Source organism: Echinops telfairi, unplaced genomic scaffold (genome assembly GCF_000313985.2).
Source record: "Echinops telfairi isolate 266 unplaced genomic scaffold, ASM31398v2 ScPeMD7_31;HRSCAF=116, whole genome shotgun sequence".
NCBI lineage: Eukaryota > Metazoa > Chordata > Mammalia > Afrosoricida > Tenrecidae > Echinops > Echinops telfairi.
This window is the reverse complement of record NW_022103928.1, coordinates 16,760,833-16,785,877: the sequence shown is the minus strand read 5'-3', so window position 1 is coordinate 16,785,877 and position 25,045 is coordinate 16,760,833. Positions and strand designations below refer to the sequence as shown.

The window sequence follows — 25,045 nt, the reverse complement described above, 5'->3', positions numbered from 1 at the left end:
ATCAACCGATCCGGTCCTCCTTGCTGTACAATGACACTAGCTACTGCTTCTGATAATTTGCCATGAGGGATGTTTACTATTGGGGCTTTGATTCCCAACCACATATAAACCTTCATCATAAGGATCCCCATAAATTATATCAGCTTATTTACAACTGATTTTTAATGATGTACTTTCCTAGTTTAAACAACAAAAAATACATGCTCATCCTCCCCATTTTTTGTTGTTACCTCCTAGTCTTGACTTTTCAGAAGACCCTGAAGAAGTTCTGCCTCTAAGGGAGCAGAGAGCTGCTGGTTTTGAACTGCTAACTTGCAGTGGGTTTGGTGTATAGTTAAGAATTCTATGAAGACAAACTCTAATGAAAACCACTTAATGAGTGACATTATCTTAGAATAGTTATACTCACCTTTAAAAAGTAAATTGGAAAGATGTTTATTTTATACAGTTGAGCTGGTAACATAGTAAAGCAATAAAAATTCTTAAACATCTCTAAAGCAAATCCTTTGTTTATAGGGTTTTACATATTAATTACTCTGGAAAGTTTTTGGACTCTGTTTAATAGCAGATCTCCTTTCTTGATAGTTTCTTGGTACTGCCAGTTCTTGCTATCAGGCCTATAAATAAATTGAAGAGGGAAAAAAAAAACAGAATTGTCACATTACTCCACTTTTTTTAAAAAAGGGCACTTATTCTGAGCAGTATAAAAAATAATGAACAAGATAACAGTACCTGTTGGTCTCTACAATTTCATTCACTTTATCTATTTTGCAGTGTAGTCTCCCAGCAGCAATAAATCTGGAGAGTTCCCTGATTAAAAGAGGGGAAGAACAGTTTAATTTTGTTAAACAAAGATCATCCCTAGTATACTGTAGGATTATACTGTCTACCAGAATATTACCCTATGAGTTCATATTCAGATGGGGGCTTCAAGAAAATTCATGGGGAAATTCATTAACTCATGAATTCTTTGATACCCCCTCATATCAGAGGAAACTACTGACTAGGAAGTAAAATTAATAAACTCAACTTCAAAGTAACTTGTGAGGTCTCAAATTCATTTCCTTTCCCAATTTGGGTAGCATTTTTGTTATCTATCTGCCCCTTTCCACAGATGGCATGGTCTGTTACATAAGAACATGTCACAAGAAAGGGACTAGACTTAAAAATAAGTACAGTCCCATCACAATCAGCTTCTTTGTAGAAATGACAAAGCAGGGTCTTTAATTGCAAAAGCAATTCCGATATAATACAGTAGCATCAAATGATACATGCTTTTTAAAACATGGGAAAGGAACTTGAATGGCCACGTAGCATATTAAAAGGTGTTCAATGTCATGATCTATATCTATATACACACACACACACCCTCATTCATTTTGATGAAGTTATAAAATGGAGTAATCACTATACTTAGTGGCTCCTCAAACTGTTAAAACACAGAATTATGGAATGACCGTAAGTTTGTGGTCACCAGGCAGGGTCAGGTTGGGAAGGAGACAGAAAAGTTAACTCCTTGCTTAGGAGACACCAAGGGTCGGTCAAGAGAGATGGGGGCATTTTGGATGTTTGAACAAATGTATGTAATGGTCGGTCAAGAGAGATGGGGGCATTTTGGATGTTTGAACAAATGTATGTAATGTTGAATTATATATATACAAGCAAATAAGATCGCTTCGAATGTACTATCTTGACAGTTTAAAGCTACAGGATGCCCTAGACCAGCAGTGGCGTTGGGCTGCTAACCACAAGGTCAGCAATTTGAACCACCAGCCACTCTTCGAGACAAAGTCAAGTGCACTTCAGAGATGAAACAAAACTAGAGACTATGGTTAATGTAATGTCTTCATTTTGACAAGGATATGTCTTAAAAAAACAAACATCACTGCTTTTTTCCCCCAAAGAAAGGGCCATGAGTTAAATGGGACTTGTTTAAAGTTTCTGATGGAAATGTGATAAATATAAATACAACCAAATGTTTAGAGAAAAAGTATCTGATTGTTTGCCTTACAGCGTACACCACTAGGTCTAGATACTGTATCAAACCAAAAACCTAACCGCATACCCTCCAACGGCATTAAAGCCCAAGCCAAGTACCACAGCCCACAAGGCGCGCGTGCGCCAACCCACTACCTCTCTCCCCACCCTCAACACCTGTGTCCCTCCTGCCCACACGTACAAGGCTATAACATCCAAATTTGTGCCTGCTTCAAAGTGTTTGCCACTTGTTAAAAACTCTACATGGCCGACTTCTTAGCTTCACTTTCAGATAGGCCATATATCTAAGGTACTTGCACAATGATCTTCACAGGATAACTGTTTTCTTTTTTTGCTTGTATATTCTTACCCCTGCATAAGTCAGGGCAAACATTCACTAATGGCTCAGTAAGTTCAATCAATACTTCAAGTGCCAGGAATCCCACATTTAGCCACTAATGTGACATGACTTGCAGCCGCACACTAAAACCTGGATGGGATTAATCAGAGCCACCATGATCCAGTTAATGGTCTATCAACCAAAGATGAAGACCAAGAGACAATAGCAGACCAGCAGTATGGTCCAAAAAGTAGTAACAAAAACCCACCTTTGAGAGCAGTAACTCACTTAACCTCGTTACAATTTCAGTTTCCCCACCAAGGCAGATGAGGATAAAAGCCAAAGCAACACACATGCCAATTTTAACAATGTTTTAAGGGGGGGGGAGTGCACACGTTACTTAAAAGATGACGTTGAAGAATTAAGTCTTATACTCACTGATCAATGAATTCCACACCAACACCAAAGGCTTCTGCCATATAGCCAAGGGTCAGTGACCTATATGATTCCAGCAGCTGGCTGTAGGCATGGATCCTCATTTCTCTTACATAGTATCGGTAATGAGGAGCAAAGAGCCAATCCTTTTTCATTTCTTGTTCCACAACAGCTAACATGACAAATTCAAGGAAATTTTTAAAAATTAAAGCAATTCTGGTTGAGTCCAAAATACATGCATCCAACAAGTGAAATATTTCCCAGTGCCCTTCCCCTCACCCCTCCATGGTGGGCCCAGCAGCAGGGTTTGTATAAGCCAACACACCACTCGACATCTACCATCAGACAAGAAACAGCTTCGAATGGACTTTGTTGACAGAAAAGTTCAAGTCCTAATATTTTATTCATGGAAAATTTCCTAGGTCCTTAAGTAAATTATCTTACTTTTTAAAAAATAATCGAATATAAACAGGCACAGAAAATAAAAAATCCAAGGTAGCAAAACTTAAATTCTAAATAGAAAAACACATAACCATACCTTGAAAACAAATTATAAAGCGGAGGACAAAGGGGCTTCAAAAAGTGTCTGGAAAATCCCAGTATCCAATTCCAGCTTTCCATGAACATTTTGGAGGTCCCCCCCATCTTTATTTGTACCATAATAGTTCTATAAAGAGCACTTAAAAATGTTTTCCCTGGTTACTTAAGAATGTAATCTGTACAAGTCAACAATTTATGTAATGAGGTTTGGTGTTTTTTTTGTAATGAGGTTCTAATACCCCGTCTATACTGTATGTCTGTTTCTCAACAGTGACTTCAATTCTAAATCATTGGCTACACTGACACTATCATTAGAATCATGTTATGACCCAGGGGGATGATTGGTAATTGTGGTAGCTACACAATTTCATGTCAACTTGATAAAAGAATGAAAAGGGGTGGAATCTAGCCTCTCAAACAGGTCACAGCCCCATGATCCCTCCTTGCGGGCATGGCCTTCTCATGGATTCTGGGAACTTCCTCTTGATTCTGCCATCTGAAGAGGTGGACCTCTCTCCCTCTCGCTCTTTCCCTCCCTCTTCCTCGGCATGTGCTGCGTGAGTCTGAAGAGGAATTTATGGACTAATGTTGGACATATGGGCTAATATCAGACTTAGGGACTGGGCTGGGGGATGTTTTCTTTATATACAATTGCTCTTTGATATAAAGCTCTCTTACACACACGAGTGTCAATGGATTTGTTTCTCTAGTCAACCCAGTCTAACACAATAATGTTCTCTAGGATAAAATGACGTTATCTTTAAGGTGAGCTAGAGACATATAAACCATAGACAAATGAATGGATTTGGGACTCCCATTTAATTCTAGCGCTAATCTAAGAACAATTAATTCTTATGACATGGCCCTACTTGATATCTCCCTTATGAAGAGATCACTGACAATAAGGGTGCTATAGCAAAGTGTGGCTATCAATCTGGTGCCTGGCTATCAGAAGGAATTTAAAGGCTTGTTTTCAAACAAGCAGCCATCTAAGTGAGTTGTCAACTAAGCCCACGTGGCAGCAGCACACCAACGTGTGTGATACAAAGATCATAAACAATAAAACCCAAATCTGAAGGAGGGCAGTGTATCAGAGCTTAAATTGTGAACAGCTGTCTTGCAGAATGCTATGGAAAACCAAATCCATTTGCAGGGTTCGCACATACACAAGCCTCTGACCACAAAGGACGTGAATAGTCTCGTTATCAGACAGCACTGTAAAGTCCATGATGGCAGATATAGTGAGGTTAAAATTAAGTATCTTAACCTTTGGTCTCCCTTCTGATCCACTTTAAAGTTGTTTCTGTTAAAACAGAACAAAACTGAGGGGGAAATACACGGGGACTCCACTACCTGGTGAATCCCCTGTTGAGCCACCAGGGATATGAGAAGCCTTGCTGTCGTGCAGAATGCACTGGAGAGTGCATTGCTGACGATGTGGTTAGGTGCAAATTTAACACCTGATCATCTGTTCTCCCTTCTGACTCATTGTCAATTTGTTCTATCTGGCATTTAAAATTTTCTTTCCTACTGAGATTTTTCTGTTTTACTTTATTTTTAATTTTGTTGTTTTTGATGTGGTTTTCTGTTTATGAAATCCAGAATAGGTAAATCTAAAGACAGTAACTGGATTAATGGCACCTGGGGGTACGGCACGGGAGGTTGGGGGAAAATGAGCCAATAACAATTGAGTACAAGAAGAAAATGCTTTAAAAGTGACTGTGGTGATGACTGTACTTCTCAGTATGACTGAACTATTGAATTGTATGACATGTGAATTATATGCCAATAAATTTCTAAAAATATGACTACAATAAAATTGGACATAGGATTTATGAAACTCATACAAGCACAAATAATTTTTCCAAGTAACTTATTGCTCTAAGCTAGTGAATTAAGGCACAAACAAAAACAAGATCCTGGTTGCCACAGAAAATAAATTTCAAAGGGCAACAAACAGGCAAATAAAACAAATTTCATAAACTACCAAGTGACACAGTAAGTGAGTAGGAGACCCTCCACTGGACTTGATGGGCACAGAAGGCAGACAGACTGCAAGAGACAGACTGCTGTGCGGGCGACGACGGAAGACCCAGGCTGAGTGTAGGAGTGGATAAGGAAGGGTGGCAGGTGCACAATGTAACGAGAGACAGCTAACAAAGAGAAATCAATCAACGATACATTTGGGGCTCAAGCAAGATGGAAATCTCTAGAGATTAAAATTACTGACTTTTCTGGGGATCAATGCCATTCAGATGTATCTGGTATACATCTGAACGTATACGTCTATGATGAAAAAAGGAAGAGGGAACAAGGTAATAAGGCAGCCTGAGGCCAAAGGAAGGGTACGGAGGGCCTGCCAAAAACAAGAGTGTGTGACTGAACAACCAAAACAATTGCATATGCAGATACATACATAATCATATGTGTGTGTATGTATGTACACACACCTATACTTACCTATGTACCAGCCCCGATTTTCATGGATACAATTTATTTCATAAAAGAATGTATCGATGCTAAGTTATTTAAGATGTAAGAAAATCATGTGGGAAGGATCCCTATTATCTTACTGATATAAATATGGTCATTTGGGTACTAGAATATCAAATGGCCAGAAAGTATGGAAAACAAAATAATTCAGCAAGTTTGTTTAGGTAAAATCACTATGAACTACACAAGTACTTTCAGCATATTGTTTTCTCAGCCCACACACAGCCCTTTACAAATCAGCATAATTATTTGGCTGAGGCAGAGAATAACCCACTGTCAAATGCATGGGTCAAGTAATCTCAATCCAAAAGGAGTTTCAGAATTCCCTCACATCTTTCCCAGACTGACTGACTTGCTCATTTTTGCTTTACACCCTTCTACAACAGCCTGATCAGCAAAGAGCCAAACTTCTGGTGTGTGCTCATTTTTTTGGTTTTAATTTTATAAACCTTTAAAAATATAGAAGTAATTTTTAGTCCCTAAACCAAAGAGAAATATGCTAGCTTGCTGACCATCCTCTAAACAAAAACTCTAGCCTACAGTTTCCTGCTCACGTACTTCCGGGTGTGTGAAATATCCTCAAAGGCTGTTTGCACACCAGAACTATCACGAGTTCCGACAGACACATGACTGAAACGAGAGTCTGTGCTTACCCAGTGACTGGAAAAAAGTGGAGTAACGGCACTCATAGAGTGAAAAGAGATACTGCCGAACTGCTGGAAGACCATGTAACACTTCCAGAATTTCTGCTCCTTTAATAACCTAGAATTGGAAAAAACAAAATCCTATCTTGAAGGATTGTTCAAACTAGAAAGGCATGCGTTAATCTTGAAATCTGAGTACTGAATGATCCAGCCATTACCTTTTCCCTGAGATCTGGTCTTTCTAAGGCAATCATACTGACATAAACGGTGTACGTCACAAAGGTCTTGTAATCCATAAGTTCATAGGATGTAAATGTTGAAACAGTGTCAAGAAAAAGCTCAGCTGCCTGTTTGAAATCCCGAATAGCCACACAATAAAGGCCTTGGTACACTTTTAGACGATTTCTCCTGTCCCAATCTCCTCCTTCCTCTATCAAGCTATGAAAAATAAAAATAGTTAAGGTCATAATCTAGAAATGGGTAGCACCAATTTTTAAGGTTTCTGATATTTTCAAAGAGCAAACAATAGTGAACAACTTGCACCAACAGAATTATTTTACCAAATATAGTTTTTAAAGATTTTTGTTGAACAGATAAATTCTTTGATAAATGCTAAGTTCTTTGACCAAATTTACTCACTGAAAAAAAGAACATGTTTCTTACATTAACCCCTTATAGCCTCATTCTAAAAATGTACCTTTTTGCCTTTTCTGTGTTGCGAGTGATGAGATCATTATCCATGTAAAATAAGCCAATCCTGAGGAGGTAGAACACAATGTCCAGTCGATGCCCCAAGGCCACAGTTTTGTCGTATGTCTTTCGAAAGGCCGTCAACGCTCCTTCCTATCAAGAGAACCAAGGAATCAGCTGAGCAGAGGCGAAGGGTCAAATCACATCAGTTGTCTGCAGTCCCTTCAAATGGGAGCAGAGATGAAATACGGTGACCACAGAGTTATCAAATTAAGGGTGAAAAGTGCTTATTACACTACCCTAGACACCTGTATAGTGTGTGCTGTCATTAAGTACGTCAGTATTTAACATCTGAGTGTTCTAAATACTCAAAATACTTAAGTATTCAATTCTATCTCAAACCATAAGACACCAGATTGAATAACATTATCTATACAAGGTACTTTTGGGTATGTGTCTACCTTTATTTTATGTAATTACTGTCTCCTAAGTTTGCAAAAGGGCTAGTTCAGACAGCAATGAGATTCTGATTTCTAAATAGAACCAACCACTCAAAAGGAATCAGTGCATCCAGGAGAAATGCATGGCAGCAGGCTTAAAGAGTGAAAACAGTAGTTAAGCCTGTAACGTCTTATACTCCAGAGTAATGAGAACGATACTGAGATCAGGTAGAAAGGATGAAGGAACTTTCTTAAAAGAATTAACCACTAACAATTCTGTAGCAAAATGAGCATCAAAAAGAATGACCATAATCAATTAATTAAGAAAATTCCAGTAGGTTCACTATCTAGTAATACTAAAGAAAATATAAAAGGCAAAGGAGAGTAAATAGGAAGGATAATTTTCTTTCTTTCTCCAAGTATGCTACTTAGTAAACATGGAGGGAATATATCAGAACATCACCAGATGGACAATCCTCCAATGCTGAGTCAAGCATGCTCTTAAAAATTCAAGGCCTGAGTCAAAAGCGCTAGGCTTGGCGTTCACTTGTAATACATAGCTTGTTTTAATTAAAAAACAAACCAAAAAACCCTCAAATTCACTGTCACTGAGACACTTCAGACTCATGTAAGACCTTTGAGACAGAGTAGAAACTGCCCCTGTGGGGTTTTGAGACTGCAACTTTATGGCAGCAGAAAGTGCATCTTTCTCCTGAGGAGTGGCTGATGGTTTCAAACTGCTGACTTCTCAGTTAGCAACCCAATGCAAAACCACTATACAACCAGGGCACCAACCCCCATTATTTAGCATTAACTACGTACAGGTACAACTAATCTAAGGTCTATGGCCCCATCGTTAAATCTCATCTGGGAGAAACTGTCACCCAATTTTACAGATCCAGAACCCGAGACACACAGAAGTGCAGTAACTCCTAATTATTGAAACTGAAATTATAGTGCCAGCAATCTGACTCAAGAGCCCAGTTTTACTTTTATATTGCCATCATGACATTCTTCTTACACCTAAATACTTGAGAATACACAGCTTAAAACCAAGAACGGTCCCAACACAACCGCTGAAGACAAAAGCAGGTGAGTAAGTAAATGTGAAGAAAGCTGATGGTGCCCGGCTATCAAAAGATATAGCGTCTGGGGTCTTAAAGGCTTGAAGGTAAACAAGCGGCAATCTAGCTCAGAAGCAACAAAGCGCACGTGGAAGAAGCACACCAGCCTGTGCAATCATGAGGTGTCGAAGAGATGAGGTATCAGGCATCATCAGAACAAAATATCTTATCATAGTGAATGAGGAAGGGAGTGCGGAGTGGAGACCCAAAGCCCATTTGTAGGCCACTGGACATCCCCTTAAGGAAGGGTCTCGGGGAGGAGACCAGCCAGTCAGGGTGTGACGTAGCAATGATTAAGCATATAACTTTCCTCCAGTTCCTAAATGCTTCCTCCTCCCCCACTATCATGATCCCAATTTTACCTTACAAATCTGGCTAGACCAGAGGATGTACACTGGTACAGAAAGCAAATGGAAACAGGGAATCCAGATCAGATGATCCCTTCAGGACCAGTGATGTGAGTGGCGATATTGGGAGGGTGGAGGGAGGGTGGGTTGGAAAGGGGGAACCAATTACAAGGATCTTCATGTGACCACCTCCCTGGGGGACAGACAACAGAAGAGTGGATGAGGGAAGACGTTGGACAAGGCAAGCTATGACAAAATAATTTATAAATTATCAAGGGTTCATGAGGGTGAGGGGAGCGGGGAGGGAGGGAAAAAATGAGCTGATGCCAGGGGCATAGGTGGAGAGGAAATGTTTTGGGAATGATGAGGGCAATGAATGTACAAATGTGCTTTACACAATTGATTGTGATAAGAGTTGTATGAGCCCCTAATAAAACGATTTAAAAAAAAACCCAAGAACGGCCCAGTCTATCCTTTTAACCACTATACAGCTACCAAATTAAAAAGCTGGCAAGTTATCTGTCTCAGGCAATAACAGTGGAGTATAAACTGGGCTGGCTAGTGTAGGAAACAAAGTTGACTATGCCAACTAAAACTTTATTTTACTTCAAAAATGACACTGTGTAGGATTTAGCAATTTAAGGTTTGTCACATACCCCACGGAAGCACTAGCATACACAGAAAATGAGGTGTACCAAAAAGTGTTTTATACAGCAACAGTTTGTAGAGCAACAACAACAAAAAAAAGGCTGAAAACTACATTTATGTCCATCAACAGCTACAAAGCTACATACATTATGGCACAGCTGACTCAACGTGTAAACATTCGGCAGCAGTTAACCAGAATAGGCCTTGAACATTCTAACTTGGAATGATCTCCCAAACCTACTGAATTGGAAAAAATGCCCAGGACATGCATATACCATCACCTTATTCAATAAAAATATTCAAATCACCACCACCACCAATTTTCTATAGGTCTATCTATACAAATATACAATAAAATCAAAAGGGCAGGCAGTAGGGTGTAAAAATGGTTCAAACAACTTCAATGTTTATTATGTTGTAGGTTTGTTACAGGAGAGCTTCACATAATTATAAAATGCAACAGAACCACTGGTTCCAGTGAGCCCGATTCAGAATAAATGGAAAACAGAAAACCGAAAGCATCTCAAGCCAGGCCCTCGGAGAGAATGGAGCAGAATGGAGCGAAGCAGCGAGGACCAGCAAGGCCCTGTATTAACGCATCTGTAGACTGCTTCACTAACGCAGGCAGGCAGGCTGCCTTTGCATTTTTCCAAAAGGAAATTGCTGTTTAATGAAAGAGAAGTTCCCCTAATCAGGATTGCTCCCCGAGTTTGGGGTCCATTCACCACGAAGAAGAAACCACCTCTGCTTACCTTGTCGCCTATCCGGCAGAGGTACTCCGCCTTGGTCATCATGGCGTCGCGGATCTCGCTCTCGCCCAGATTCTTCTCGGCGTCTTCCAGCATATCATCCAGACGTTTCAGCTCTTCTTCATTCGCCTTCTTCATCTTCGTGAGCAGGTCCACGTCTGTCTGCCAGTCGAGGGATTTACACAAGGCTTCGTAATAAGGAGCCATGTCTGCACAAGGAAGAAAATGGAACCGGATTTCTGAGCAGGGGGCCTGTTGTACTGTAAGTGTCCACCCACCTCTTCCTACACAGGCAGTTTGGGTCACCCATCAGTCCCCTGACCCAGTGGGGTACGGGGGCGGGAGAGCTTGGTTCAGGGCTGTGCGGAGGGCCAGCAGGTCTGTAAGCGTTTGCAGGTGGGGGCGCTTTACAGCTGGGGCAGTCCAGGCGGCGTCGACCTCAACACCTACACACACCTACACCTACACACACCGGGGCAGTCCAGGCGCCGTCGGCCCCAACACCCACACCCACAGCACGGCGAGCCTGTGCCCCTCCACACAGCGCTCTCCCGGCCCCCCGCCCCCCAAAGTTCCCAGGCAATGAACGGGCACACCCCCCCGGGAAAACAAGCACGCGCACACACACGCACACTATGGCGAGCCTGTTCGCCTCCACAGCGCTCTACCCCCAAAGTTCCCACGCAATGAACGGGGACACACACACCTGGGAGCCCCCGCCCCCCCAAACGCCCCCAAGTGCTACTACTGCCTGAAAGGGCGTAAGAACTGGTCCCAAACTCTGCTCTCCTCTGCAGTAAAGTCCTTAGCCCGGGCCCACTCGCCAACGACAGTCACTATCTCGAGAGTCCCCCGAGCAGCGATTTCGGGGTCCCCCCCAAGGGCAGCCCATCAAAAGGGGACCGGTCGAGGGGCTGAGAAGCCAGGGCTGGGGTCGGGGAATTGCCCCGCCGGCGCCCGCGCGCGGCGCCGGCCTAGGCCGCTGACTCGGCGCTAGCGCGGGCCTCACTGTTATCGCGCACGGCCGCCATCAGCTCGTCGCGCACGGCCGCGTCCCCGCGGTGCTCGGGCAGGCTGAGCAGGAAGCGCAGCTGCGCGATGCGCAGGTCGGGGTTCTTGGGTAGACCCTCCTCCTCCAGGTTCTCCAGCGGCATCTCGGCTTCGGGGCCTAGGACGGCTAAAGGAAAACAGCAACTCAGCGCACAACCCCGGCGGCGGCGGCGGAAGTTGAAGGAACCGACGTGCGGGGCTCTGACGCGACTTCCGGTATCCGCGCTGACAGCGGCCTCTGCTGGCCACCGCCGGGAGCGGCCTGAGCACAGACCCTGGCGCCCCCAAGCGGCGCCTAAGGAGTTTGCGACTCAAGCTGCGCGCCAGTGCGTTCTCAGGCTTAGAGACCCCAGGTTCCAGTCTGTGTGAAAGCCCAGTCACATTTTTCTCTCATGGGCCGCCTGGTGGGTTTCAGGAACCAACGTTTGGCTTAGCATTTCATTGTATTACCCAGAGCTCCTGTGAATCCAAATGGACTTGATTGCAGTGGATTTGGGGTTCATCTTTGCAGAACTAGATGACCACATCCTTCTCTACCAAAGAAGCTGGTGGGTTTGGATGGTCAGTCTTGCAGCGAGGTGCTTAACCGTTGCTCCACCAACTTCCCTGCAGAATCCCCGTAATGGGATCCAATTCCAAATCCTAAACCTTGCTTTAAACTATTTCCACCCTTGCTTTAAACTATTTTACTTTTCATTCCGTTGTAGAATTATTAGAAGCTATCCTTATTTTGAGATATATATACACAGCGGATTCAGCCACCATGTCGGGTCTCGTCTTTACTCTTTACTGGGCCTTTCTATGTGGTTGGGTGCTGGCTCACAGTGACCCTGTGCTCAGAACAAAATTCCATTGGGTCCAGTCTCATCTTGGCATTGTCATGTTGGGGCCATGACTGCAGCCACTGTGCCAATCCATCTTGTTGATGGCCTTCCTCTTTCTTGCTGCCCCTTTACCAAGCATGATGTCCTCCTCTGGGACTGGTCTCTCCTGACATGTCCAAAGGACGTGAGACAAAGTCTCTTCATCCTCACCTCTAAAGAGAATCCTGACTGTATTTCCTCCTAGATAGTTTTGTTATGGTAATCCATGATATTTTCAATGATCTTCACCAACAATATCATCCAAATGCATGAATTCTTCTGTCTTCCTTATTCATTGTCCAGCATTATTAGTATGTATATGAAAACAGCATGGCGTGAATCGGGTGCATCTTCGTGCTCAAAATTACACCTTTGCTCCTCAACACTTTACGTAGATCTTGTGCAGCAGTGATTTCAGACTTAAAATTATGAGGTAGCACTATTAGCCCCACCATCCAGATAAGAACATTGAGGCATAAAGAGTTCAGGGAACATAAACAGTCAGACACGTAACACATATAACACCGAAATAAAAGCCTTTATCTACAGCTCTAAGATCCATGTTCTGCACACACACACACCTATTCTAAGAAAACAGTACCCAGAATTCCAATCTTAAATACATACAATAACATCATCACTTGGGTTATTTTGCACATGCAATGAAATCCTTCTATGACTGCATTTTACACCTTCTTTTCTTTCATGTTGCTACAGCATCTTCAAAACTGGAAAAGGCTACACAGAATTCCATGTAATGGATAATCATAAGTGACATTCACTCTTCCCCTCCTTAAAGGTACGTATGGGTTTCCCAGGGGTTTTCATTCTCTTAATATTCAAAGCTAAGAGGAATGGCCTTAGATATAAAGATAGACTGTGCATAACATGAATTCCCATGCAGGATGACTAGACCCGAAAGTGAACGTTTTCATGTTTTTGTATATTTAAAGTCAAATGATTTTCCAGAAGCGTTGCACCAGTTTGCGTGGCCAGTGAGATGCTTGGAAATGCCACATCCTCACCAGCAGCTGTTAATATATTTTACAATATTATTGTGGGGCGCAGGGATCCCTGGGGGCAGAGTGGTTACACACTGGGTTGCAAAGCACCACGAGGCCAGCGGTTTGAAATCATCAACTGCTCCTCGGGAGAAAGAGGAGGCTCTTTACGCCTATAGAGTTACAGTCTTGGAAACCCACAGGGACAGTTCCACCCTGTCCTTCTAAGTTATAATTGACTTGATGGTCGTGAGGGAGTTCAGGGGGGAGGGGGGCTGTATTGAAATGCAATAAGCATTTTGAATATCACTCAAATTATAGCAAGGGAAAGTGCTCCTAGCCCTGCACCACGGTCAGGTGCTGGTTAGAACGTTCTAAACATCTTTCACTTACTCCACAAAGAGTTATTACGTGGTCAGGTAGTGCCAGACACTCTTTTAGGCACTGAGGCTACAGGAGTCGTGGATCCTGCATTGTAGAGACATACCAAACATAAACAAACTCCCTACCATGCAGTCGACTTAAATCATTGTGACCCTACAGGTCAGAGTAGAGCTGCCCCTATAGGTTTCTGAGACTGTAAATCGCTGCAGGAGTAGAAAGCCTCATTTTTCTTCCAAGGAGCAGCTGGTGGTTCTGAACTACTGCCCTTGCAGGTAGTAGCCCAACTCGGAACCCACTACTTCACCGAGTTCAGATTTATTAAAAGTTACCTACATGTACCATTCGATACTTGCATCTCATAAATGGTTTTGTTTACCCTACCATGTATCGTGGGTACCTTCTGGTGCCAATAAATCCACATTGATGTCATTGTCCCTCATGGCCACACAGCATTGCATTACATGCATAGTCCCACGTCCCCCTGGAATGCTTCGACATGGACTTCAAGAATTCTGCCTTTTTTACTCTGCCTTTGGCCATCCGTGTGCCAACAGATCTTCCCACGTGTGTACTTATTTCTCACAGGAAATCTCTAGAGGAACAATTACTGAATAAAAAGGTAAACAAACAATTTGTTTTGATGCAATGGGTCAATATTATACAAAGTAATTATTTTCATGTATGATCTAAACAAGCCCTCTTTTATTCATCTTTTTTAGCTGCTCAAAATGTTTGCTGACAGAACTCAGACTGTAAGAAACAGAAACAGACACCCTGGAGGAGTAGAGAACGGAGGACACCCTGACACGGGTCACTCTTGACCGCTAGAGCTGAGCCTCTCCGAGGAGTTCACGCATGCGTGAAACAGCAGCGGGACACACACAATAAGGGGTCTTATCTGTGTGGTCAGCGCTGTGCCTACACCGACAGTGTGAAACCTCCTTGTTTTTGCTGAGTGCCCTCCAGTAGATTCCAACTCCCGGGCCCCCGTGTGCCACGGAACAAAATGTTGCTCCGTCCTGCACCACCCTCACAACGGCAGCCACGTTTGAGCCCACACACTGTGGTCACTGAGTCAGCCCATCTCATGGACGCCCTCCCGCTTTTTTGCCGACCCTCCACTTGGCCACGCAGGATGTCACCTCCAGGGACTGGTCCTTCCTGTTAACGTGTCCAAACTGTGTGCGACCACGTTTGTCCTCCTCACTTCTAAGAACTGTCTGGTTCTAGTTCTTCTAAGCCAGTTTGGCTCGTCCCGCAGCCCAGGGCATGTGACCACCCCCTGCCAACACCGTATGTCAAGACCATCACTTCTTCTCCGGTCTTCCCTCTCCACTGTTCCACGCTCAGATGTAGACGAGGCAAAAGGTCAACAATCTCTCAAAAGCAAAAATGAGATGACGAGGAACAAGCAGAACATAATTATGGATGATGTTGACAAATTGTGGTAAGTGTATGAAGAAAGAAAGGAAAAACCCTTGGTAATTATGGCCCAGGGTCCAGCATTGTCCAAATAAAAGTCAAGGTTTTCAAGAGGAGACAGGGGGAGACATAATTGAACTTTAAAGAACACATATGAAGTTCACAGATAAGTATTCAAGGTCAAAGATGCTTCAAAGGCATAGGAATGACCAAATGACACCTTAATGTAAGTATCAACAACACGTATAGTGTGAACAAAAATGATTGCTAGCACTGTTGCTTTTATTTATATCTGTTATTATTTTCAACTCCATAGTTTAAAAAATAGTCACCCATTTTCCTCTGGTACATTTAGGCCTAAAAGGGGTTCTGGCAGTGTGGTGCGCAGCTCTGATCTGCTGCTGCAAAGGTGTATGGTTTGAACACCACCCCCCCCACCCCCACCCCCCACCCCCTGCTCTTTGAGAGACAGACTTGGCCGGCTGCTCCTGAAAGGACGACACTCATGGGAAGCATCAGGGCAGTGCCACGCTGGCCCCAGGGCCACTGCCCATCAAAACGGACTCCGCTCATGGCAACTAGTGTTTTACTTTGATATACTGTTGGTTTTTATCAGTACTTAGATCTTAGATCAATCTGGAATACAGAAATAGGGACTAAGTACTACTTGACATTTAAAAAATAATTTATTATGTTAAAAAAAAAGGGTGGGTGGGGGGGACGACCAAACACTTAAGATCTATTTTCCTAGCTCAGAATCCATTACTTGACTTTAGATTTGACGACGGAGACTATTTGTAATGAGCTCCAGATGAATTAAATACACTTGTTTTTGAAATGCCCACCTTCCTGCTGATGGACCTCTCTGTATAAGACTGCCTGGATGGAGAGAAGCCAAAGGAAACCAGTTTCGTAGTGGCTCAGCAGGTCACGACTCTATAACTTAGGTTCCCCAGATGAGCTGGTTGGACATGGTATGCTTTCCTTCTGGCCAGTCTGAATCAGGAAACCTGGCTGGTATTCACACAAACTCGCTCTAGAAAATCCCGCATCTGAATAGGAGTTCTCAAAAGAGAGGGGCAAAGAAAACTGAGAAAACGTTCCAGAACGAGACGTGGCATTGAGTCTAAAGGAATACTCAGCTCTATGGATTAAGAACAAAACAAACACATGAACATTCAGAAGCGTGATCACAAAGAAAATTCCCAAGGCTGCTCCTGAGAGAGGGGGGGAAAGTCACAGGAAGGCGTAGGAATCCCAGAGGGCCCTGGGGGACTAGAGGGCAAGGCCTGCGGCCTGTCAGGGTCAGATGCTTTCTGATTTCGAAGTCCCTGCGTTCGTTCGTGACGAGGCGTTTCGCTACGGCCCAGCTCGGAACCATTATACCACAGGGCAGAGCTGAGGAGTCAGGTGTTTCCATGGAAAGAGGCAGGAGATATAAACTCAAGTTCATCAGAAAGGAATGAAAGCCTTTAAAACACACACACACACACACACACACACACACAGATTATCAGCAGAGATCCAGATTTGTGACAAGAATGGAATCCATGATCAACAACTCATGGTTGAGTGTAAGGAGACACGAGGAGAAAGACCCAAGAACCCAGAGAAGGCGGTTGAAATGATATGGCTAGGTTGATCATCTGGGCTCCAGTTCTTCCCGGTGGAGATTTATCATCACAGCCAGGTTGCAATTGCCAGAGGCCTTCACTCGCAGGGGAGCGTGTGACTGGCCACAGCTGCCTCGGGCACAAATGAACCCAGAGGCCCGCCCTCTGGATTGCCTGCCAGCCTCTCTCCTCTGCACACACAATCCACTGTCCTTGGGTTGATGACCCTGGCAACCCTCTAGAATAGCGTAGAACTGCTGCGGTGGCGGGATTCGGAGACTACATCAGGGGTCCTCAAACTTTTTAAACGGGGGGCCAGTTCACTGTCCCTCAGACTCGTTGGAGGGCTGGACTACAGTTAAAAAAAAAAAAAACTATGAACAAATTCCTATGCACACTGCACATGTCTTATTTTGAAGTAAAAAAACAAACGGGGCAAAAACACCCAGTGGGCCGGATAAATGTCCTCGGTGGGCCACATGTGGCCCGCAGGCCGTAGTTTGAGGATGCCTGCTTTAAATCTTTTTTTCTTTAATCATTTGATTGAGGGCTCATACAATTCTTATCACAATTCATCCATACATCAATTGTGTAAAGCACATTTGTACCTTCGTTGCCCTCATCATTCTTAAAACATCTGCTCTCCACTTAAGCGCTTGGCGTCAGCTCCCCATCTTTCCCCCTCCCTCCCCGCTCTCCTGTCCCTCATGAACCCTTGATAATTTATAAATTATTATTTTGTCATGTCTCACACTGTCCGACATCTCCCTTCACCCACTTCTCTGTTGTCCATCCCCCAGAGAGGGGGTTATATGTAAATCCTTGTAATCCATTCCCCCTTTCCACTGCACCCTCCGAGGGAGACTCTAAATCTTTATGGGAGTAAAAAGCCTGACTCTCTCTCCCGGAGTGGCTGGTAATTCTGAACGGTTGGCCTTGCAGTTGGTTAGTGTAACCCTGTAACCCACTACCCCACCAGGGCTCCGAGCCTCTACCCACAGGGGACCGATTTCCAGGCAGGTCTGCATTTTTTTCTGTCTTTTTAGATCCTACCATTAATTGCTAGGAAATCAATAGAACCCTGAACTGTTTCTGTGATTTGATTGATCAAAGTAACTCCGGGTCTGGTATTGACAGCTCATTATTGAACTGTAAATTGCCCCTTCGATCAGTCTCTTTGTAACCATTAAGTCGATTTGACTGGATTAACTAGTTTGATGAAGACCCTTCTTGAAACCTGAGGTTTGTGCAGGGATTTTTGTTTTGTTTGTTTTTACCGAGAGAACATAAATAAGTACCTTCTTCGTGGAACCCCACTTCAAGGAAATTAACATCCTTAATCACAAAAGGTTCTGGGGAACTAAGCAAATGCAGGTCTCCTTTGATTTCCTCTGGCTCACACAGGTTTATTTTTAAAAATCCTGCTTTCTTCATTCATTATCAGTGTTACAAGCCCTCTTCTCCAGAAACCTGGTTTTACTTAGAGATCAGACCCAGCGGGGCCCTCCTCCTCCTTCGGAGCCTTTGTACTTCCCCTTTATGTTAGAGAATTTGGCTCGGAAATGGATGCTCTGCTTCAGGGCGCTGGATTCTTTCACTGGGAGTCCAGCCTCCTCAGCTCCCTGGGCTGTTGATGGTGATGACTACCATGCCCACGACAGGCGGAAAGGAAAAAATCTTCCTCTTCATGTATAATTAACTTTATCTGCCTTGCTATGGTGATGCTCACTTTTAATTACACACACTTTCAGCTTTTTCATTGAGTTTCAAAGACTTTAGGTGAGAGGAGCTGATTACAGCTTCCCTGCGTAGGTCCAAGACAGTGTGTGAGTGTGTGTGTGTGTGTGTGTGTGTGTGTGTGCGCACGCCGTCATCTCTTCTCCCACCCGTCTCCGTCCCGCTCTGCAGTTGATTACAGCGCACTGGGCAGGAGTTTACATGGAGCATCGGCTTGGAACAAAGGGAATTTAAGTGTTAGGATAGTACCAGGAGGAGCGGGGGTGGCACCGTGATTGAAGCGCTAAAGAAAGGCACGGTGGCTTGAATCTGCTGGCAGCTCAGCGGGGGAAATCGGGGCAGACTGATTCTATAAAGATGTACAACCTTGGAAACCCTGCAGGACTGTTCTACTCGATCCTGTAGGGTGACTCTCAATCGGATTGACCCCTAGCAATGGGTTTAGGGGGTTGGTAGCACAGTGATCTACCGAAGAGGCATGATCGGTTCGCTCTCCCTAAATGACACCTTTCCCAAGTAGTGTTTGAGAGAGAAGCGGCGTACTGAGGACACGCCATTGGCCCTACCACGGGTTAGCCAGCATGGGTAGTTGACATAAGCAACACTGCTTTTCCCTTTTCCAATACTGGAAGCCATTTGCACACCGCAGGGACGTGTTGAGCATGTGTTGTTCATGAAGCCCACTGTTAGCATATTGATCTGGTCAGCTGACATTGACAGGTGTTGAGTGTCTGATATGGATGCTGGGTGCAGGACAGCCCTAGGAGGGGTCAGTGAGCTCCTCTGAGGGGTTCTTTCTTGTGTGTGTGTGTGGGGGGAGAGATAGAGCACCCATGAAACAAATGAACGTACTTGGGTGTCAGTGAACCGGCTGTCTTTCCTCACTGGCCCCTGCCCTGGCTGCCCTGCAGACTCCACAGGCCAACGTGCTGCCCTCCAGACCCGGCCTCCTGCCCACCTTCACTTCAAAAACCCTCTTTTCCCCTGAAAAAGGTCTTGATGTTAGGAACTATTTCATCTAATGTAATCTTCTCCCAAATTGAAAGGCCAAGTGGGGAGGGGGGGTGGTTGTGTTCTTGTCAGAGCTGATCATTCTCTCTCTCATCTCTCTTCTGTTAAACTAATAATTGGTCCCTGGAGGCAGTGATGTGATTGTTGTGTTAATTGTCCAAGGTGCTCAATGAAACGCAATACTTAGATGAGTAACAGACGTCTGGTCAGGGGGCGATTGGCGCTATGTTCTGTAAAGGCGCCTCTGCCCCCTTTGGTAGTCGGAGCGGTGACCACAAGTAAGGTGCATTGACTGGGAATCGAACCGAGCTCTCCGGCAAGGACGGTGAGACGTCTACCGCAGCACGACCACCATGTCCCTTCTTTTCCGGTAAACCTCCAACATTAGGAGTCATGTGAACTTTCCAATATCCAGGCCCATTGAGGGATCAGCCCTGATGGGCATCAGACTCTCCGTGCCACCACATGCCCTGCAGGCCAGGCGCCGCGTGGCCTGTAGCAGCATAAAGAGTTCTCGCTTCCAAGGGAAGGTAGGGTCACCCCAACCTGACTTTTCAGAGTCTGAATTGGGAGCCATTGTGAGAATCCCGTCAGTAGGGGACACGGACTACACTACGGGGCAGGCGTGTGCAACAGAGAGCAAGGTCACGGGCAGACGAGCCACAAGTCGGAGACTTGGGAGCCAGCTGACACCCAGAAGAAGTGGGACGGGATGCCTGACGGGGCGTGAGCAGCTGACAGAACCAGGTTGCAGAAGTGGCGGTGCACAGGAATCTGGACAGAATGGTCACCCCTCTCTGCGGCGGGGGCCTGGGTTGGCCTGCGCCCCAGAACTAGCAGTAAAACCCCCCCTCTTGTGTAGCCAACTTGTATCCCTGCCCTGCTCTTCCCCAGAGAACTCCATCTCGGCAGTGCCCCACCCACCCTCTCGTCTTCACGCTCCTTCATGAGACATGACCTCGTGGCTGGCAATTCTGCTTGTTCGTTTCAGTATGTGTGCCCTTGCAGCCGGTGCCCTGGTGGCATGGCGAACTAAGCACGGAGCTGCTGAGCCCCAGTCACTCCCGTGGAAAAGATGAGGCTGCGGCTCCCATAAAGATCTCAAGTTCCAGAAACCCAAGGGGGCAGTTTTGCCAGGACCTACAGGGTCCTGAGAAGTTGGAATGGATTCCATGGCAGTGACTTTGGCTGTGCCTGGTCCTTCCATTACGGATCCCTGGGCGTGACAATGGTTAAACGAGTGGCTGCTAACGGAACAATTGGCTGGTTCCCACCCACCCAGAGGCTCTACCCAGCAGACGAGAGGACAGCACCTCTGTTCTCTCACGTGGGGCTCTGCTGAGTCAGAATCTTCCGAAAGGCACTGAACAGCAACATCCTTCCAATGAAATGCGGATGACTCTCAGTCTCAGAAGGCAATCTCAGCCCCTTCGAAGGGTGACTCGGTTACGTCTAACAAAACCAACCTGGTGGTATAGTGGTTACACTTTGGGTGCATAACTTCAAGGCCGGCAGTTTGAAACCACTAGTGGCTCTGTGGGAGAAAGATGAGGCTTCCTACTAGTATATAGAATTATAGCCTTGGGCAGGGGGCGGGGGAGTAGTCTTGGAAACCCACAGGGACGGTTGTATCCTATCCTGCAGGGTTCCTGTGAGTTAGAATCAACTTGACGGCAGTGAGTTTGTTTTGGGGACAAAACCATCTATGTGTTCACCCTTCACTGGATCTCATTTCTAGGGACTTATCTTTTTATTATTTCTTTTTAAAATTTTATTGGGGGCTCGTACAACTCATCACAATCCATCCATCATGTCAAGCACATTTGTACATTTGTTGCCTTCATCATGCTCAAGACATTTGCTTTCTACTTGAGCCCTTGGTATCAGCCCCCCCAACAAAACCTTGATAATTTATAGATTATTATTATTTTGTCATGTCTTACACTGTCCGACGTCTCCCTTCACCCACTTTTATGTTGTCTAACCCTCAGGGATGGGGTTATATGTAGATCCTTGTAATCGGTTCCCCCTTTCCACGCCCACTTCCCTCCACCTTCCCGGTATCGCCACTCTCACCACTGGTCCTGAAGGGATCATCCATCCTGGATTCCCTGTGTTTCCAGTTCCTATCATATCAGGGTACATCCTCTGGTCTAGCCATATTTATAAGGTAGAATTGGGATCATGATAGTGGGGGGGGGGTGGGGGGAGAAGCATTAAAGAATTAGAAGAAAGTTGTATGTTTCATCATTGCTACACTGCACCCTGATTGGCTCATTTTCTCCCCACAACTCTTCTGTAAGGGAATGTCCACTTGCCTACAGATGGACTTTGGGTCTCCACTTCACACTCTCCCTCATTCACAATGATTACTTTTTGTTCTTTGATGCCTGATAACTGATCCTTTCAACACCTCGTGATCACACAGGCTGGTGTGCTTCTTCTGTGTGGCCTTGATTGCTTCTCAGCTAGATGGCCACTTGTTTATCCTCAAGCTTTTAAGACCCTGGATGCTATATCTTTTTGATCGCTGGGCACCATCAGCTTTCTTCACCACACTTGCTTATGCACTCACTTTGTCTTCAGCGATCGTGTCGGGAAGGTGAGCATAATGGAATGCCAGGTTAATAGAACAAAGTGTTCTTGCATTGAGGGAGTACTAGATTGGAGGCTCAATGTCTAGGAACTTATCTTGAAGGTATACACACCTCTAACAATACAAAACCACACTTGAATGGCATTATTCATAGATGCATGAAATTGTTAATTATTAGAAATGCCCAATATAGGAAATAAGGTGAATCATTGTAATAGACAGTGGCATATTATGCAGCTGCAAAGAGGGGATCTTTAGGAGCTGATTGGGGTGATTTCCATAAATAAAAGGATATCATTTAATAAAGGGATAAAGGGGACTAAGGGAGTGCCCTATCAAAGGTCACTTTAGGACACAGAGGAGGAGGAAGAGGAAAAGGAAGAAAAAGGAGGAGAAGAGTGAATTAATGGTCTTTTTAATCAAGAGTCCAGCTAAAACTCAGCCACTGAGCACTGTTTTAATGCTACCAGATGGCATCTGAATCCCAATCTCTTTTTCGGAGTATCTTGAAGAAACAACACGGACTGAATGAAAGGTGCTGTCTCCCCCACCAGCAGTAGAGGCACGACCTTTGGAAAGAATCGGAGAGCTCCCACCGACACGGGCGTTATGGAAGCCTCACAGGCAGTCAGAATGGCTGGGCTCTTCTGCTTGCTGTCTGCACTGGAGTCCATCTGTCCACAGGGAGGGATCCTGTGTGTGCCGATTAGCACTGCTCCACAGGGTTTTCGTGTCTTCTGAGGAGCCTCTGGGTGGGTTTGAACTGCTAACCTTTGGCTAGTAGTGGACTGCTTAACCATTTGTGTCACCAGGGAAGGCTTTACACTGTTTTAGTACTGAAACAGCTGCCCTGGCCCCAAATAAAAACAATATCACAAAGAAAGTAAGCAGTGTGTTAAAGGCAGCTCCAGGCGTTCCTAATCAGCCATTGCTTACTCTCTATGTGATGGATGTGTACTGTTCACGGGAGCCCTGCGGTTGACTAGCTGGCTATATGTTTGAAACCACCAGCTGCTCCACAGGAGACAAATGAGGCTTTCTAGTCCCGTAAAGAGTTCCAGTCTCGGAAACCCACAGGGGCAGCTCTACCCTGTCCCGTAGGGTCATTATGAGTTGTCATCGACTCAATGGCAGTGATTAGAGAGTTACTGACGGATCGGTGTTGGAATGCTAATAGCCAGGCTCATGGTTCAAATTCCCTGGCTTCACTGAGGGAGGAGGCTCCTTATCCTGTAATGATTTACAGCCCGGGGAATCCTATACAGTCTAGACGTGCTCTGACACACAAGCACAACCGCATGACCATTTCTTCTTAACAATTCCTGGTGAAGAATGGCCAACAGAGGGTAGCAGACTCTGCCTTAGCAATGGGAAGAGAGCCCGGCACTTCGGAATTCATTAAAAACAGTGAATCTGCAAATGTTTTAAGAATGATGGCAACAAATGTACAAATGTGCTTGACACGATGGATGTATGTACAGATTGCAATAAGAGTTGTACGAGCCCCCAATAAAATGATTTTTTAAAGTGAATCTGGGCACTATCTACATTTCACAGGTGGAAAATCATTGGGAGACCCCCTCTACGAGTTTAAAGGCTGGATATGTCCTTTGAAACCATTAGCCTGTATTTAGTTATATGCAGCAAAAGATTCTTTAAAGATCTGTACAGACCCGTAGGTTGACGATCACCTTTGAAAAATACGGTGATTTTCTTCATTTAATCAACCAAGCATTGATTCAACACCCACCCTGTTCTCAACTCCTCTGGCATATCAAGGGGTAAAAAGCAGAAAACGTGTCCACCCCCACCTACCCCCACCCCAATCAACACAAACATCTAAAAGACCACTTGAGAAACTCAAAGATCATGCATTTAAAGAAAACGAGTTAGGATGATAACCGGTTCGGTGTTTTCAAAGTACATTTCAACAAAAGGCTAATAGTTCAAGATGATCAGGGAGGCCCAACCAGTGAAAGCCAACATCTGAGCTGGTGACACACCTAAGACGTGGTGATTGCACGATGTTCATTTGCTCGGGAAATCAGTAGTCTACGTGTAAAGGAAAACGTCGATTATGGCTTCCATTTTGAATTATCCCAGTAGTAGGAATACTAGTCATAATGGCCCCAAACTCTCACATGCATGTTCTATGTGCTTTACAGGAGAGCGCTGCTGGTGCAGAGATGAAGGGCTCCGTCAGGGACAGCCGCTCTCGGAGCGAAGGGGGTGCCAGTCTACTCCTGAAAGGACACTGGAGATTCTGCGGGGCAGCGCTACTTTGTCTCCCAGGGTCACTGTGAGTGGATGCCACAGCAGAGGGTTTTTATGTGCTGTCTAAGCTTTCTCTTTGTGTTCGATCATTTCCTCTGTATACAACCCTATTCATAGTACAGCCAGGGACTCGGAGGTTCAGAGAGGTTGAGTAACATGACCAAGACCACACAGCTAGCAGGTGACAGTAGGATTTGTACTCGAGGAGTCTGAATCTAGAAGCGGGCTTTCATGACCCTCACCTTCCTGCTGTCAAGGCCTGACCGCAGCACAGTCCTTCATGAGCAGAGCACCCCCACAGAGGAGTCCCCTGCTCCCCCTCCTTGGAGTTCCTCCCTGCCAGTCACTCCGGACTGATGGAACACTTGTCTTTCTAATTACTTTTCCTGCCTAGGAAGTGCCTGAATTCCAAGACACAATAGAAATGCTTTTCTTGTCTGATCTGAGGGTTTGTTTTCTCCCCCTAAAAAGATATGACATCCGGATCTGACCTTCCTTTTGTCTGTTGAAAATTTAAATAACTGTTGTGACTTTTTTTCATGTAAGCCTACATTTTAAACCTCACTTGAAATGTACAGAATAAAAATCAATGAACCCCCAAGTTCTCGGGATGCAGAACATGCCCTCATCCAAGGTGATTTTGCCAGGTCCCATGGTGGCTGCCTCT

At 44.8% G+C, this 25,045-nt stretch overlaps 1 protein-coding gene across 1 annotated transcript; it reads right to left on the bottom strand.

The window, feature by feature from the left end:
* Positions 1–419: 419 nt before the first annotated feature.
* PSMD6 (proteasome 26S subunit, non-ATPase 6) lies at positions 420–11,639 on the bottom strand. Its single transcript, XM_004702412.2, has 8 exons — positions 11,437–11,639; positions 10,431–10,636; positions 7,127–7,272; positions 6,648–6,867; positions 6,439–6,547; positions 2,756–2,924; positions 733–810; positions 420–617 (listed from the first exon to the last, which is right to left on the bottom strand). Exons 1-8 carry the CDS (start codon positions 11,579–11,581, stop codon positions 521–523), a joined length of 1,170 nt encoding a protein of 389 aa, XP_004702469.1. The 5' UTR covers positions 11,582–11,639; the 3' UTR covers positions 420–520.
* Between the last annotated feature and the right edge of the window lie 13,406 nt (positions 11,640–25,045).

Bases quoted from the DNA above. Each gene is read 5' to 3' on its own strand.
- PSMD6 (XM_004702412.2), bottom strand. From the start codon at position 11,581: ATGCCGCTGGAGAACCTGGAGGAGGAGGGTCTACCCAAGAACCCCGAC. The intron at 6,868-7,126 runs GTACATTTTTAG...TATTTTTCATAG, and splicing joins AACACAGAAAAGGCAAAAAG to CTTGATAGAGGAAGGAGGAG. The intron at 6,548-6,647 runs GTAATGGCTGGA...TTCCAATTCTAG, and splicing joins GACCAGATCTCAGGGAAAAG to GTTATTAAAGGAGCAGAAAT.